The 18088-nt window shown below is 36.2% G+C and overlaps 1 protein-coding gene across 1 annotated transcript in view; it reads left to right on the top strand.

Annotated features, from left to right (window-relative positions):
- Nucleotides 1–18088, top strand: part of Kdm3 (Lysine demethylase 3) — a 247992-nt gene that overhangs the window by 203036 nt on the left and 26868 nt on the right. Inside the window, 1 exon segment of the mRNA XM_086903087.1 lies at nt 10462–10609. Within this exon segment, the coding sequence (XP_086759213.1) occupies nt 10462–10609 (148 nt within the window).

Genomic DNA, 18088 nt, shown 5'->3' with positions numbered 1-18088 from the left:
TGTTGATACGTAATTAATTATAATCGTAATTACGTTATGTATACAAGTATAATTATATTATTATTTATTATTAGTTGGGATAGTTATTTTGAAATTGCATCATTATAATTGCAGCCATCCACGTGCGATATATTTAGATTGATTGTTCTAATTGTTAATCATTCTTAATTCGTTCGAAAGCATAGATTAACGATAAGCATCTTTATTAAAGATCTTTAAAAATAGATACTCCTCGTTCAATTACGTATATTTTGCAAGGATGCAAAATTGTTATCCGATGCAACTGGTATTCCCAGTTTTACGAAATTAACGATATGCACAAGCATGTATTCGATATTATTCCAAGTGCAAGAGGTTAACAACATCTTTTTTCTTTTTTCTTCTTTTTTTTTTTTTTTATTTATTGAAAATTATGCATAACCGCGTCTTTCAATACTCGCTTTATCGCTTGAATATTGATTATTCCGTGAAATTTTTGCGAAAACTATTTGCGCGTGATAAAGTGAAGAAAAAAAAAAGAAGAAAGAAAATATATGTAAAATATTCCACGGTGAAACAGTAATCATACTTAATAATTAACTTCACGCCGTGGACGATGACTAACTGGTTTTTACACAACTCGTGAGAAGTAGCCCGCACGATGAATTGATATTCTACAAGGTGAGCCCCGATGGAAAAATAGTTGCATCTTTTTTTCTTTATTTCCAAAGGAAAAAAAAAAAAAAAAAAATTAAAAATAACAACGTAACGATATAACTGGAACTCGCGTGTGCCATCCTTCCTCTCCAATACCAATTAAAAAAAAAAAAAAAAGTTTGTCGAGGTATAATTCGATTCGAGGAGGAAAATTTAAATAGCAACCCGGTACGTGTATACCCGTTACATCGATGCCTTGTATTATACTGTGGCCGTTCGTGTAAGCAAGCCAACCTGTCCGGATGATGCATCGGTTCAACAACGCGAAAGTGTGCGTGATCGTCCGTGAGACGAGCCTCGGAACCAAGCACGTGTGCGGCACAAAAACTTGTTTCCCCTATCTTTCTCGGTTTCCCCTCCGCTCCCCCCTCCACTCCCTTCTCCGCCGTATCCCCTTCCTCTCGAACGTTTCGATTTTTATCTCGCCGGCGTGTTTCTGTCTGCTGCTGCTGCTGCTGCGCGGTGAAATTACGTCACGTAGAAATCATGATAATCGCACGATGGGCGCAGAAAAGCCATTGCATAGGAATGCAAACGTTATTAATCCGTCGTTACGAATACGTGAGAACGAATTAAATTATAAGAAGGAGTTGGAAAGGAAGAGGATAGAAAGGAAGGAAGAGAATACCTTTCTCTCGTTTTTGTATCGTGAACTTGTTTCAATTTAGTTCCGTTTTATCGCATCGTTTCTAAAAGTTGAAGAATAAACGAATCGTTTCTGGTTCATCCTCGTTCTTGTCTATCTCGCATTTGGTGAACGATTTGATTACGAAATTACGCGTTCTAAATGCGAGGCGACGTGCTCGATACGTGAGAAGGTTAATTGAACACAAAAGCGTTGCCCGTTTCAATAGGCTGAAAATAAAACGGATACGTGTGCGTGTCGGTAATCCAGTGACCTTTTTCAAGCTCGTTCGTTCTCCAGCCCAATTACATCACGGAGGAAAGGTGGAACACGTCACTTGACAAAGAATTCCGTTCGCGTTAACCGACGAATTCTCTCCCCTTTACCAGCAACTGTAATTTACTTCCCGAGATACCGTCGTATTATTCATACGGCGAATAATCCGTCGAGTCTCATTTCCTCGAGTGGAATTGAACACGCTTTACATTTTTGGTTTTTTCCCATTGACACGTCACGTAAAATTCTTGTAATTTTTTTTTTCTTTTTTTTTTTTTTAGTAATAAAAGGATAAATAGAAATCTTCGATTTTTGAAGTTGCATACAGTATTGTATTATTGTTGCAATAATAATAATAGTTTATAGATGGATATAGGCGGAGCGTTATAGAATATTCTAAAGCTTCCTGCGAAGAAATCGTCTGGATCGATTGTGTGTAATAATAAGATGATAGGCTAAAAGGGTAATTTAGCGGGATGGGCAAGAATGCTAAAATTAGAGTGGGAAAGCAAAGAGATTGGTTATATTGGATTCTGAACTGTCTGGTATCAATGGGATAAAGTTAATTTAATAATTCGATTTTGAAAAAAATTATGAATGCACGGAATAATAATTGAGGATACATATATATATATATATTTATTCAAATATTGACACGTGGATTAACATGTGTTTGATGATGTTTATATTTATATTCGACACCTTGTTCCATCCAATATCACTTTATCGAAACCGTTTCCACTACGTACAATGTTTACTCGTTGAATTACATTTGTTAATTTATCGAATTAATTTCTCCTTCACTATCTATCTGCCATTCTTCTTTCGAATTTCCTAATAATAATATATACGAGTTCAGTTGACAAAAATAATTAATCGTATAATATTTTTTTTTTTTTATTAGCAAATGAAAAGTATTTCCAAGTTGATTAAAAAGATTTTCCTACTGTTTTATCCCGAAGAGAAACTTGCTTGATCGTATATAATATATAACGGGATATATCGGTTTCCATGGTGTAAAAAATTTTCATTATTCACGCGTTATGTGGAGCGTGTGTAACCGGTATTAGCAGCAATTTCTTTTTCAACGTACGAAACGAATAATTAATAATATCGCGAAGCGTTGTATATACACCGCGATAACGTAATAGCACGACCGCGTAAGAGAGCGGTCGTTGAAAAAGAAGGTCACCGAATTTCGTGCCGTTTTACCCGCCCAACAACTCGTACCATTTTATATCGTGTGCGCCAACGTAAAAATCCCAGCGACGTTTCGTGCCACTTTGTCAGAAACGTTCTGTCGAGTGATGGAGCGGGGCGGAGTGTGCGGGGAGAGGGGAGGAGTGGCGAGTCGCGTGAAACGAAAGCAAAAATAGGTTCGCGGGCGAGGTAAAGCTTTAAAGCCGTTGTCGTGTCGTGTCGAGACGTGTATCCATGGCTGCCAGGTGAAAAAGAAAGGGAGGGGAGGGGGAGGAAGGAAGATGGACGGACAGGTGTCTGGAAGCCATCTTGGTCTCTTCATCGCCCCGTGCGCCTTCAGAATGTCAGCCTCTAAGGTCGAGCGCGCGTGTGTGTGTGTGTGTGTTTGCGTATGCGCTCGAGGAAAGCGGTATTCAGCACATCCTACAAAATTCATGAGCCGTAAAATTCGAGCGTCGGGCATAATCGAATCGCTTCTGCTCGGATAAGAGCGCGCGAGAGGTATCGTTTCGCGATACAAAATGGATCGATGGGATTGGTATCTCGTGTCCGCCGTTTCTATAGGAAGCGGAAAAAAAAAAAAAAAAAAAAAAAAAAAAAGAATCAATCTGAAAAGAGAGTAAAAATTTGCTCTCGTTTGATGGCGAAAGTCGATAAAATATTATCCGTTCACCGTACATCTCCGCCCGATTTTTTTCGTGTGTTGGAAAAGCAGGAATGGAACGGGTAGAAGTTGTAGATATATAAATCGAAAATGTGAAATCAAATTTTTCCCTTTGAACTTCGAAATGAAAGATATTGGATGTTGAAATGGAAGCGAGTCGAGCGAATTGTTATTGGCTGTTGGTAAAATCATTCGTTTTCAAATTTTCAATTCTCTCGAAGACAAGATTTTATATTCTATAAAATCTAATTTTACGTTATTTTCTTTTTTTATTACAGCATTCTTCCTTCCTCGTATAATCGTTTCCAATTTCTCGTTTCGTACTTTCAAATTCTTCGATTATCGTAAAAAAAAAAAAAAAAAAAAAAGATTCGAACAAATTTTATTATTTTTATCAATTGTTCTCTCTTACGTTCTCTTAGTTATTTTGTAACGTTTCCACGTACACGTAACACATCACTTTTGTGTACTTTTGTACTTAGATTAGCAAAGGTCACAGTCGAATACATTTGCTTCGTAAAATTCCTTCGCATACACATAGCCGACACGAGGACGACTCGAGACGAACTAATTCCCATACTATATAACCAGGTCACGATCTGTAAACAGGAAGGTTGATCGATCAATGACCTCTCGAAGAAATTTGTCTCCTGCTCTGTTTTCCGAGGAGTCTACGTAGGAACGGTGGTTTCGTATCCTGTTGGTAAATATTACATGAAAAGAAATTCCTTCGTTCGACTGAGAAAGTAGAACGAAGTATGAAATATATCTGTATGGATTTAGAATTCTTGTTCAGACGTTGTTGCTATCGTAAAATGTAAAAAATAATTCTGATAAATGTAGCATAACAAAGGAGAAGTTATGATTCATTGGAAATTTAAAAAGTTTTTATTAATCGTATAAAAAACGATGAAATTTTTGTCTTTTTCGTACTTTTTAAAATTTGCAAAAAGAAAAATCGAGAATATAAAATATGGAATATGATAATAATTGTAATTTTTTTAATTCTAAATAAAAACAAAATTAATAGACAGAGTGAAAGTTACTTTTGAAGAAAATAAATTATAAAATTGTGTATGTGAATTATGCTTTTTGAACTCGCATAACTATACATATATATCTTTTGTAGTGACTTATCGTTTTTTTTATTTTTAAAAATCGTAAAAATAAACTGAAGTAAATTTCACTTTAATAAATACGTCTAGAAACTTACTTTATTACAAGGCCAAAACCATAAAATGTCTGTTAAACAAAGCAAAAATAACTGTCAACAACAATTGCTATAGGTCATAATTAACATTTGAAGTACAATCATTGTCAAAGCTCAATATCTCGATACTTTATATTTCTATCTTATCTCATTTTCGTATCTTTTCTTCCACACCAATGCATTTTACAATTTCTTACGAATTTTCGTCGATCTGTCATTAATCACGTTTATGTTTCTTGAGAATTAAGCGTTTGCCATATATAGGTTAAATAGCTGTTGTATTTCTTGCTCTATATATATATATCTTCCCAAGCAGTTTAAGTTCAGAATCTGACTTATATCGATTGCTATTTCAGAGTTAGTCAACGAGCATTGAGCAGTTTCCTTAAACGAGATCGCAAACATTTGCGATTATCGAATAACATTCAAGCATTCCCAAGTGTTCCGTGACAATTGTCTGAGATATAATTATCGTCGATTGGGGAATGTTGCAAACTAAATATGATCGCGCGAGACAGTATATACAATTTAATTAGACTGTAGGATTTGGAATATTATCTTATCGTAGGTTTAGCGATCTTTAATATCTTTTTTTTTTTCTCTTTGTTTACTTGTTTTGCTCGTGAAATTTAATTTCACCGATAAATTACGTAAAAGAGACTTTTTCAAAGATAACGTTGGAAAGACTTTGGAATACTTGTGAATTCCTCGATTATCTTGTTAATTCATTGATAAATTTAATCTTTCTGAGGGCTTGTTTTGAAAATATATCCTTTTATTCTTTCTTTTAAATAGATTCGTATTAGACAAGTTACTAGGTAAAATTAATAAATCAATTGGAATTTATTTAAAACGATTTATCGATATTTATACTATGATATTTATGTATAAATAAATCGAAGAGTAAAGAATACATTCGAAATGTATCGTATGTATAAACGAGAGAGAAGAATCTCTCCTTATATATATAAAATTTCCTCTCGTTCCTTTCAAAGTCTTTATAAAAGAAAGAAAAGAAGAAATTTAAGAAAAGATGAAAATACGATACGATTAATTATAGAGCGTTATACAGAATTTTTTATGCCCAATCGTAAATCGACCCAAACGTCTTCTCGAGGTAGACGCGTCAAGTCCATAAAAAGAGGCGTACACATTTTAACGCGAAAAAAAGAAAGGTTATAAAGCGTTTATGTGTTCATCATCACGTACACGTACGAAGAAAGGAAAGGGAGAGAGAGAAGTTCGCGAGAAGGCTCGATGAAACAAAACAAAAGAGGCAAGGATGCGTAAGGCCTTTTTTGGCGATATTTGCCGTGTATCGCTATTGAGAGTTGTGTTGGGGTCCCTGGTTTCTGGTCAGGCCGGTCTTGGCCGACCGGATTTTTCAAAGGTTGCCCGCAGCTCGAACCTGTCCTGTTCCCATACAGGACTGGTTTATCGACCGGCACTCGATGCTCGATTTCTGAGCAACGCCAAAAGAAAAATGGACGACGGAGAGAAAGAGAGAAAGAAGGAATTCCTGTCTTGTCGGCCTTCGGCCATTTCCGCTGATTAACCTTTTCTCCCGAGCCAATCAACGTTTTCACCCAATCGCCGTACGGATTTTGGATTTTTTTTTTTTTTTTTTTTTTTTTTTTTTAATCATCGATTCCTTCCTAATTACCGACAATTCGTCTTCGTCTCGGTCGGTGGAGAAGGATTCGATATGGATCGATACGATAAAGATGGAAATATTTTTTATATTTGTCACTTACGTTCGAATTCGAGCTTTTTGAAAATAATTTGAAATTGCTAATCTACATCTTCACAAAATTGTGTTACATAATTTTAATGAAATTCTCAACTAGAAGATAAGATACATTATTTCCGTATACAAATATTTATCGATTAGAAAAATTTCAATTTATTTTCCCCCAATCCTGATACTTGAGGGGGAACTCGAGAAAGATTTCACGAGGTTCTCGAGTTCTGGTTACTAGCAAGTTACCAGTAAGCGTTCGCGGAAGTTTGTTAGAAGTTTAATGGACGATGGTGGGGGAGGGGGGAAATAATTCCCCGAGAATGTTGGTAAATGTCGGGAAGCAATGTTTAAATTAACATGATGCAGTTTCTACACGTGTCCTCTTTACCTCGTTGTCCGTCGTGGCTCGAGTTTGAAACTGCTCGCGATATATAATATAAAAGTTTGCTCATAAAATTAAAAGTTCGCCGACAAAGTGTGTATCTACGATTCGGCTCTTCGTCTACTCTTCTTCACCGAGAAGAAACGAGAAGAGAACTTTTTGCTTTTTTTTAATTCACACGCGTACGACACTTGGCTCGAGTTTGATCCAAGATTCGAAAAATTGTTGAAATGTATCATCGATCTAAAATTTTCTTTTTTTTTTTTTTTTTACAAATTTAATCTCACAAAATGGAGAAGTAATTTCTTATGTTGCGACTTGTGTTGAACTTCGAATCTTTTTTCTGTCATCGAGTATAAATTGCATTTTTTTTTTTCAGGAAAGAATGACCGCACTTTAATGTATTTAAGCAAAATCGAATACCAAGAAATGGAATATTCTCGTACGAAAAATACGAGGAACTTTTCTTACAGAGAGGAAAAAAATGTTTTTTTCTGATCTGCAATTCAACAACGTCGAGAGAAATGAAAATTTGTACACGCGAGAGATATATTTAATTTTCCAAATCGGCATGTTTCCTTTTTAAATATTTATTCCATGAATGAAGAAACATATTTCCAGTTAAGAAATAAGATCTAGAATTTATTATTAAATATGCATAAATTGTTGCATAATATAGTGATATTTGCAGAAAAGGCGGAAATCGGATAGATTTAACAAGTTATCTACGTTTAAGAGATGCAAATCGGATGCAGAAACTTGTTTCACCACGTTCTAAGCATAATAATAAGCTCGGATTGATCGAGTATCTCGTTCAAGCTTCCAGGAAAATCCGTAGGCCCCGTTTCTCTTTTCCTTCTCAGATCGATGATATATCATTGTTTGTGCATTATCTTTTTGCAAACTGTTGCGTCTTTTGATTCTGTGTTGATTGTATCTTTTATATTTTATTATATTTTTTTTTTTTTTTAAATTCTTTAATAACAATGGATGTGACAGCGAGCAGATTTGGTTTTTGGTTTTTCTTTGTTGACAAAAGAGGCGTTAATCGATGCTGTTACGTGGCCGAGACAGAAATTTTTGCAACTTTCGTGTTAATGGCAGAAATTCTAACGCGTCAAAGTTTAAATATTTTTCATTCCATTTGCATCCGTAGTCTTTGTTTTCACAATTTGCAATTTACGCTTTTCTAAATTATTTAAAACCGCGAGGATGGTTTTTCTAGAAAAACGTAATTCTATCCGTCTTCTACAAATATGCATTACACATGTATGCCCGATCGCTCATTACTCCTCTAAAGTCTAAGAAGACCTGTTGGATAAGCTTTATTGATGTGTCAATTAGCACGCCTTCTCTTTCATTTCAATATCATCGTCATTTATATAACTTCATTTAATACAGAAATATATATATGAATTGAAAACGTTTATAAGTGTTTTACAAATTAAAATTAAATTATTCGAACAAGTAAAAAAAAAAAAAAAAAAAATAAAATAAAATAAAATAAATTACATTTACAAAGATATCTTTGCTCGATGCAAACGAAACACACGTTTCATCGATGGAAGATAACACCCCGTGTTGGAAACAAAACGATGACAAAAGTATCGAAAGAAAAATGAAACCGCGTCTCCGGTGTAATCGGCCAGGAACGAGGAAATAAATGGTGTATATCTAAGCCCGTTTATATAGAGCGGACTCGTGAAAAACATCGGGCAGAATCAGGAAATACGCATTTATCGATCGTGCGCAATGCTATAGGATGGGCCGAGCAACGAGATAAACGCATGTGTGTCGTTTATATCAGTATAAATAACTTACGCAAGCATTAATGAACGCTTATCTGGCCCGAGTCTGTTAAAAAAGATACGCCATCGTCGGCGTTATTATCGTGGCTCTTTTATAATACCCGTGAACCGAGCGAGCGCATGCGCGAATAACACACGCTCGCGAGCCACGACACGGGGTCGTGGCACAATGGTGTGCCTTGTGTTGTACATATATATATATATCCTCTGGATGGCCACAAGTGTCGAAACCGAAACTGGCCGCAAGAATCGCAGAAGGTCGAGGAGCCGCGCGTTGAGGCTCGTAATATATAAACGGTCGACTTTAGGAGATGGAATTATACCGTGATTTTAATTAATATTTATAGTTATCGTTATAGGACACGGAAAGGACAAGTGAGTCAAGAGAGCACGTGAGATGCTACGCATATTGAGAGATACGATTCGTTTTAGTTACATTGGAATTGTAGTAGTAGTTTCAAGCAAAGTTTTCATTTCATTCTCGTTTGAAGAAAGTAAATGTATCTGGCATATATTTTTTTTCTTTTGTGATTGTTTATCACGCGAGCATATTGTAAAATCGTAATTTAATAAATTTGAAAATGTAATTGGGATATGTATGTAAGTTATACGTAATATTAAATACAATCGAGATAATTGTTTGCCGATCGTTCGATAATCGTTTGACACATACATGGAAAAACGTAACCTTGCAAGATAAGATAAGAAAGAATTTCCAGATAATTAATTAATTTTAAAAAATAATACTTATATAGTATACTTTTATCTCGCAATAATTAAAATGAGCGTTGCGTTTAATGTATTCACCATTTGAATTAAAATGTTCTTCTTCTATACATATTTATCTCATAAAATAAACATAATTTCGTTCGTATCTACTCCTCTGAGCTGCTGCTCGTCGTAAATTTTCATTTCATTCGTTAAAAAATAAAACTACTCCTATCATTATTTTTTCAACACTGATTGATCATCTTGTAATATTGTGTCCCCTTGTTCTCTGTATTTTGAAAGAAAAAAAAAAAGAGAGAGAGAAAAAACGAGAAAGATTCGTTTCTTCTTCGACTAAGAACTGACCTTTGACAGGTCAGTGATTCGCGAATATTTCTTCTATGGATTTTTTTATCGCGCCACAGTAAGTAAACACTAGCGCGACGAGCACTATATCCGTTTAGAAATTGTGTTTCCGTAAAATTTGGAACAAAGAGAACAAAAAGGGAATATCAACAATGGGCGCAATTGTTGGCGCATTCTGATGAACCAATCTTCTAAACGGGAGGAGCAAAAGCGCGACATTTGGCAATAGGCCGGGTATAATAATATAATGATAATGATAATAATAGATCGGCGATATCGAAGCCAATTTCTCTCCCGGCTGAGCTTTTCTTCCTGGCTGATGGCTCGGGTAAACATTGCGGTAAGCGATTCTTATATATACCGGGTGATTTCTCTCGTCTTTTCTATCGTCTTCTATATCATCTTCATCTCAGAAAAGAAATTCGTACATCGATCCTTATCATCGATACGGAAGAGTGATATTCTCGATGCATTACAGTTTTAGCTAATTGGGTGATGCAAAAAAAAAAAAAAAAAAAAAAAGAAACAGAAAATCGAAATAAAATTGACCGCAAAATCGTTATCAGGATTAGAAAAAAGAAAAAAGAAAAATAAACAGGTTCGATCGTTTGCTTTGCATAGAAATAGAATAGAAAGAAATGTTATGTTACGTTGCAAAGAAAATCGATGGAAGCGATATAAAAAGAAACGTTTCGAGAGCGTTTAAGGCGGCAGCGGGTTGGGTTTTGGTTTCTGGATCGAAACTTGTGTGTGTTGTAACCTTGAAACTTTTGTACGTGTTCCAGGGAGCGGCGAGAAGCGGAAGCTCGGCTGGAGAAGCGTGAACGAGAAAGAGAGGCCAAGATGGAAAGGGAGAGGCTCGAGAAGCAAAGGGCCGCCGAGCAGGCAGTTCACAAACACTTCGAGGAGTCCCTAAGGCTGGCGCAACAAAAGGTTAGTCAGCCTTTACTGCCTGTTTCTCTCCGGTGCGCGCGTGTTTTTAATGACCTCCAGACCCCCTCCCCTTCCCTCTTCTTCCCTCCTCTAACGTGGAGCAGCGTGTCTAACAGATGCTCGACAAAAAATCTTCCCTATTATGTGCATCTTTAAGCGCGATTGATCCCCGAATTCGGTCCAATATCTTCTTCTTTCCCTTTTTTTTTCTCTCTTTCTCTCTCTCTCTTTGTCTTCCTTCTTCGTTTCACAGTCGGCAACGTGGATTTCGAGTTACACGCGAATTCTTTTTCTTTTCTCTCTCTCTCTCTCTCTCGATAAAAATACGGGATATACATCTGTATATGTCTCTGTGTACCGGGTATCGATGTGTTTGTAGGACAACTTTGGAAGGTCGATTCTAGACAACGAAAACAAACGTAAAAGTTGGTGTACAAAAAATGTCGGTCGAGGCTTATTTATCTAAGTTATAAACGATAGAGATAGATTCGCGTTAGATGAAGCGAGGCGGGAAGACTTGCGCGACTGCGGCGTGACGAAGACGGAGATATGTGTATATCTTCGCTTCGTCTAAAACGCGAAATTTTTAATAGCTCGTAACTTAATAAATAAATTCCAATTTTTGTATCATCAACTTTTTGCGTTTGTTTTGATCTCTAGAATCGAATCTTCAAAGATATTCTTAATATATATATATATATATTAACATCTTGTATAAAACATAAATTACACATCTCATACATGTTCGTCGTTTCCTACTTTTCTTGTTAATTGTTTTAATAATTGATTTTTTTAAATTTATTTTGTAGGAATATATAGTAGTAAACGTAAATAACATACAAACTTTACAGATACAACGATACAGACTTTAATCTGTAAAAACAAATAATCGTAAATTATTTATATTATCGCAAGAAAAATGATTTAAATAGGAATTATCTCTAGGAAGGATATAACGAGGTATATGTAATTACTTTTTTTTTCTGTAGACAGATTAGATGTATATAGGAAGTCGAAGAAGATAAAAGATAAAAGATTCGTTTTAAATCGAATTACATAATATCTCGTGATAAATTCGTCATTTTTTAAAAATAGCATTTAACTTATTTATCGAAACCCGTGTCATTTTGAACTTGAATTTTCTGGAAACTCGATTTATACGAAAGATAAGAAAAAGCACGAACATCGGTGGAATATTTTCGTAGAAATTTTAAATTTATAAACTTCGAGTTAAAGTATCTTCTGAATTAATACAATTTCGATATAATATTCTCTCGTGAGAAATAACGAGACTGGTGTATTAAGGAAAAAAAAAAAAAAAAAACTATATATCACTTTTTCATGTTCTTCGACAGAAAAATTAATCATACATTTCCTTGGAATCACGCATCTTTTTCCTTCACATCAATTATTCAAAATTTTAACAATCGTACGTGTAAGCGGATATATTATTAACTTCCACGTTGTTCACGTTGGGTCAGTTATATTTATTTCTTCGAAAAAAAGGAGAGAGAGGAAAAAAATGTATGGGGGGAAAAAAAGAAGAGTCGGAATCCCGGAAGTTTAAGTTAAGGTTTCTCGCGACCCCGAAAGACAAACACAATCTTGGTGCTAACGAGGACATCGCGATGCGTCACTTGTCGCCTTCTCCCTTCCTCGACACATGAGGAAAGGTGGAAATATTTTTATCGCGCATTCAGCTAAAGAACCGACGTTAAATATTTAACGGTTGAGCTCGATTATGCAAGCAACGTCCAAGGGCGACGTCTTGGAAATTCTGAGAAATCTAGCCAGCCACTTGTTTGCACCGGCATTCCGTGGAAGTTGCTGCAAATTTCCAAGTAAAATGTTGGGAATGGAAACGATTCGTTCGCCCGATTTTTCGTGCCCGAGATACTCGAGATATTGTGCACGTTATATGAAATATATAATATTGATCTATAATTTCGGTTTCTGTAATTTTATTTTTTAGTTATAAAATTCTTAATACGAGTCGAAGTAACGACTTCGATAATAAATTTTCCAAAAAAAAAAAAAAAAAAAAGACGCTTTCGAAAAGACACGCAGTATGAAACAATTTTTCTAAAATTTAATATCAACTTATTTCAAATCATTCGTTTCAATCATTCGTTCAACTTGCAATTTTTCATATCACGATTGAAAACTCCTTTTTTGATCCCCGAGACTAAATTCGAAGAGCATCGAAACACGCGATGTGAAAAGTTGTCGATTCGAAAAGTTAACGCCTCGATTGGCGGGCGAATTTGGAAAGGAAGCGAGATACGAATTAAACGTTAATATCAGGCAACGGAAGTTCGTTCGGTGAACTGTTGGGGCAAACAATTTAGCGGGCTTTTACCCACCTCGGCGAATCGGCATGATGCTGCCCGCTCTCGCCCCGAATTCGGGTATGCGTTTCCCTCGGAAACCGCAGCCCCAGTTCCCCCCAGAACTGTTCCAAATTCCCTTTGCCGAATTTTCAACGAACTTTGCATTCGATGCACCCGCGGTAACGAGAAATTTTCCGAAAACCGAGAACCGTGGTGATGCAGGTCCCGTTACAGGTCCCATAAAATTCGTGATCAAGTTTCCTCCAACCGCTTTCAACCCCTCCTCTCGCCGGTTATTTCAAAATTTCATCAAAAGAACACTGCGCCCCGCCGTTCTCACAATTCGCTCTTCCGGCGAATTTCACGCTACACTTTTCGTGCATTTCTTGCGATTAAATCGAGGCATTGAATTGATTTGAAAAATACTTCGTTCATCATTTGCGATATTTTTATAGAAATTTTATAGAAATCGTGAAATCTTGAAATCGATATCACGAAAACGATACGTTTCAAGATCGATTTAACAAAGTAAACTTCGAGAAGTTTATCCTATAGAAATAAATGAATTTTCTTCGAATTACAAAAAAAAAAAAAAAAAGAAAGAAAGGACGTTTCCATCGAATTGAAGAACAAGTCATTTAAACGTGGAGAAGAAGAGAATCGGGGAATGAGGAAAGTGGGGCGAGTTTAGCGGTTGCAGACGAAACCGCCCTCGCGCCGGGGCGAAAATACGGATAATCCCCCTGTGAGCAGCTCGCATTCTCCAGGGGCTTTCAGACTCCTCTCGTTCCCTGGGAGAAAAGGGTGTGTTCCCATAGCAGATACACGGGAGGGAGGGATAGGCGAGAGGGGGCAGAGGCAATCAATGCATTCCAGCACCTGCCTTTTGTGCGTGTTACAGCTCTGACAGTCACCCAAAACCTGCCTGCCTGCCCTCTGTGTATTTTGCTGCCTGTGCGCGCGCCCCGCAGCGTCTCTCATTTCCTTTCTTTCTTCTAAACTTCTTCTCTCTCACTCGGCCCTGTTTAACGACATCTGCTGCTCCCTCCCCCTCTCCGTCGTCTGCTCGCCTCGTGGTCTCAAGGTCTGACGTCAAGCGTTGACCAGTTCACGGATAGTAGATATCTATCTGCTGTCGTTCCACTGCTAATTTCGATTTCGAAAAGTGTGTGTTACGCACGATGAAGGAATCTCATTTTCGATCGTGTTTTACGAGGCTTTATTATCGATATACGGGTGTTTCGTTGAAATCGATCATCAAACTCGATCGATATTTCGAAATTGTACGAATTTCTAATGATTCTGTTGTATCTCTTCGATAATTTCTAGATATAGATGGATGTGATAAAAATAATACGAGTGTATGAGGAATATGTCGAAAGTTGTAATTAAAAGTAAAGGTAAAAACGAATTCTGAACTTGTTTTTCTCGATATTGTGCGCAAGATTAACTTAATTCGAATTATCGAAACGATAAAACGATAAAACACGATTAATTTATATTTATCTTCGTTGCAAAAAAACGTAACCTCGTTATTTCCTGGATTTTATTTTAAAAATCTTACGCAACAGCGATAAACGAGAAAGCTGAAATCTAAAGCTGGCCGGGGGGAAGCTATTCGCACTTTTATCTCTTATCGAGAATCGTACGAGCACTCCCTCCCTCGTTCCCTTCCTGTTTTCGAGTCAGCATCGATGAGATTGCTATCGATGAGAAAGCTTCAACGACCGATAATGAACCTTTGGAACGGACGAGGCGGGCGAGAAAAGGACAGGGAATCCCATTTCGAAGGGGGAAGTTGAGCACCGCTGAGGACACAGCGCAGACACGGATAAACCAGAAAGGTTTCTTTCAGGTTAGGTCCTCCCAGGAGCCTACCTGCCCTTCCACCCCACAAAAATGTCCTGCCCAGTCGTTCGCGAGCTTTCATCCCGTTCACACGAATTCCTCGAAAAATATCCATGAATCACCATTTCAATCCACGTGTAAATACGATTCGAAAATTCCCCACCGTAAATCACGTATTCCGCTCGTCACCGCATAGATAAATCTTCGATAACCAGCGAGTATTGGCCAAGTGTTTTCCATTTCGTGGCTCGGGTAAAGCGTGATCCGCGTGTGTGTCCCGACTAATCGATTCGTCAGAGTTTTGTGTGTGCGCGATTCGAGAAAAACGCGACTGTCACGCCTCTCGGCGGGCCTCTCCGATAACGCTCATATTTACGTTTTATTCGCTTTCGTTTACGTGTTTCCTGCCTGAAAGAATGCGAAATATATACCGTTGCTCGTGAATCGGTGGTGTTGCTTTTGCTTTCGCATGCAGGAGAAGGCTACGTACGGATAAATCTCGATTCTTTTGGAAGGTCAGTATTAATTATTAACGCGTTAAAGTGTTAACCGTTTCGAACCATTGAAATCCGTTTTTCAACCTTCGATTCGATTCGATCGATCTGAAATGAATGCCTGTGAATGGACGTTCGAGAGGAAGAGATGTGATTCGACCTTGGGAAAAATGGTGACGAGAGGCTTAAGAACGGCTGTTTTATTTCCACATTTATATTCATAAATTCGTGATAAAGTCTATCTGGTTGATAACAATGCCAGCAACGGCATTGTTGCGCGCGCAGCGATAAATTCTTTTTCTTGGCCGCTTGTTGGAATCGCTTGGAAGTCTTTTTTTTTTTCTTTTTTTCTTTTTTTCTTTTTTTTTTATCGAACGTCGGCGTGTTCGTTCCGCAAGGACGGACACGAACCGTGAAAAGAAATACACACAACACGCGTTTTTGAAGGCTAAGAAGCGTGATAGAAAACTCGGTTTGATTTATGCACGCCAACGCTTGGCTCGTGCTGCTAGGTTCGTTTTAAAAAAAAAATTTGCATTCGATGGATCTGAGGTGGTTTTTTATTTTTTTTTATTTCGTTCCTTTCACATGCGACGAGGCTTCTTCGTACGATGAAGAAGTGTCTTTTATTTCGTGGTCTACGAACGAATTAAAAAATTAAAATATGAAATTTCTCGAAGTGTTGGAGACCACTTGAAAATTCTTATTTTCGTGGATTTTATAAATCTTCGTTAAGTAACGTGATCGCCTCGAAGTTTGGAATAAATAAATCATATTTATATCACGAATCATCATTTCATTTCAAAAAATGAAGAAAAAAGGTATAACAATTAATTAATAACGAAGATTGAAAACTTTTCGTTCCATCTTGAACGACGAACGTGAAACTTCCTAAACTAGAGAGATTTTTCAAATATTTTTTTATCGAGATTTTTATCGATCATTGTATTTGCAGATGATTTATGAGAAAAATAAAATTAAATAAAAGATACAAGATTCGAGAATCTTTTTAAAACAGGTAAATATTTATTGATATTTCCTATCGGGTCGAGATAAAAATGTTAAAATTCATATTTCACGAAGATCGCTACGAATTGCACGAGTGAATTATTATGAATCTGTGTACCTCGATTGTAAGCGTGAGATAATGACAAAGATGGAAGATTTAAAATTATATTGTCACAGATTTTCTTCTTTTTATTATTGCAAGATAATAAAAGTGTTAAAATTTACACTGAAATCACCTTATCGTATCGTAGATATCGCGAAGGCAGTTAATAATTTCTAAATCATATGTATAAAGCATATACGATACAAAAAAGTTATTATATCAATATATCTTAAATTATAAATACTTACTTAAAAAAAAAATATATATATATATATATATATATATATATATATATAAAAGACATCTATTCAAAAAATATCATAGGCTTCAATAAAAATATAATAATTTATTAATTATTCACATTGTTTCCGTTTAATACAAATTTTTATTGTAATAAGAAAAAAATATTATATCAAAATTTTATTGGAAATAATAAATTCGCGTAATGATTAAAGTATCATACACAAACGTATTTCTCACTCGGGGGAAACGATAATTGCTAGGAATAGCGAGATTTATTTTCACGAGAGAGAGAGAGAGAGCTGTATCTTAATTTACGAATAGAGGATATTTTTGTCCAGGAATTTAATATTGAACTAGTAGAGCGAGCAAAAACATCAGCAAATAGCGAAAAATAATAATACATCCACGATCGACGATGAACTCTTTACGATGGTGTTTATTGTTCTGGTTCAGCACATGGGCGCTGGTGTTCGCTTATTTATATGTGACGACAGAGAGAGGGACGCCAGAGTGTGCGCCAGCGTTTCCAAGCGGTATTTGCAATGCAAAACTCGTTTGAAGGCACGAAGGTCATTAATTATGCACTCCACGATACGCAACAATGGAGCTCGATGGTGTTTCATTTCGTGGTACGACATTACCACTTGCTTGTACGATTTCCTTGTCGATAGGCTTTAAACTTGTCGCAATTGAAGTTGCGATTTAAACATCTATCCCTTGTTACGAATTTTACCGTTTTCGATCTTTCCTTTGAGAAGAATTCTTACAATTGTTGTCTCTTCCTTGATGAATTTTTACCCTGATGCATATTTGCCTTGAAAGTTTTGTAGAGTAGTTTTGTAAGTCTAGGCTGCCTCCAAGTAAATAAATAGGAAGTGTTAGGTATTATTGCTCGTTTTTCATTTAATAATTATAACGTTTGAGAAGGTAGTAAGAAAGAGCAGTTAAAAAGAATAATGGAAATAGATAGCATTTATAATATTATTGTAATTAAGAATTTTACACGATGTTGGAATTAATTAATAAAAAGGGAACTTTCGAGCAGGATAGTGATATTATAAAATTAATGAAAATGATAATTTATCATTGAAAAAAAATTTACAAATTTTAGCAAAACTTTGTTACAAGTGGTAAAAAGTAAAAATTGCGTTTCGTTCCAGCTCCACGAATTAACGATTCGCGAGCTATATATATCGTTTTATTTGGAAAGAAACTGTGTTTCATATTACGATAAACAACGTATTAATTGGAAATTTTCATTTGGAATCTGAAATTCCAACTCGGAATCGATGCGCTCACCTGTTAATCTCGCCAGTTATGGAATCAAGTTGCGGTGCGCGAGGAATAAAACTTCTAATTGGAACGTGCATTATTTCTAAATGCACGATAAACTCTCACGTATTTCCTTGTGAATCAGGGGGATTAATTAGCCGGGATAACTCATGCTGTTAAT

The sequence above is a fragment of the Apis florea genome, unplaced genomic scaffold (assembly GCF_048593485.1).
Source record: "Apis florea isolate Af1SG1 unplaced genomic scaffold, ASM4859348v1 contig_2274_pilon, whole genome shotgun sequence".
Classification (NCBI taxonomy): Eukaryota; Metazoa; Arthropoda; class Insecta; order Hymenoptera; family Apidae; genus Apis; species Apis florea.
The sequence above is the reverse complement of the archived record's forward strand: the minus strand, read 5'-3'. Positions and strand labels throughout refer to the sequence as shown.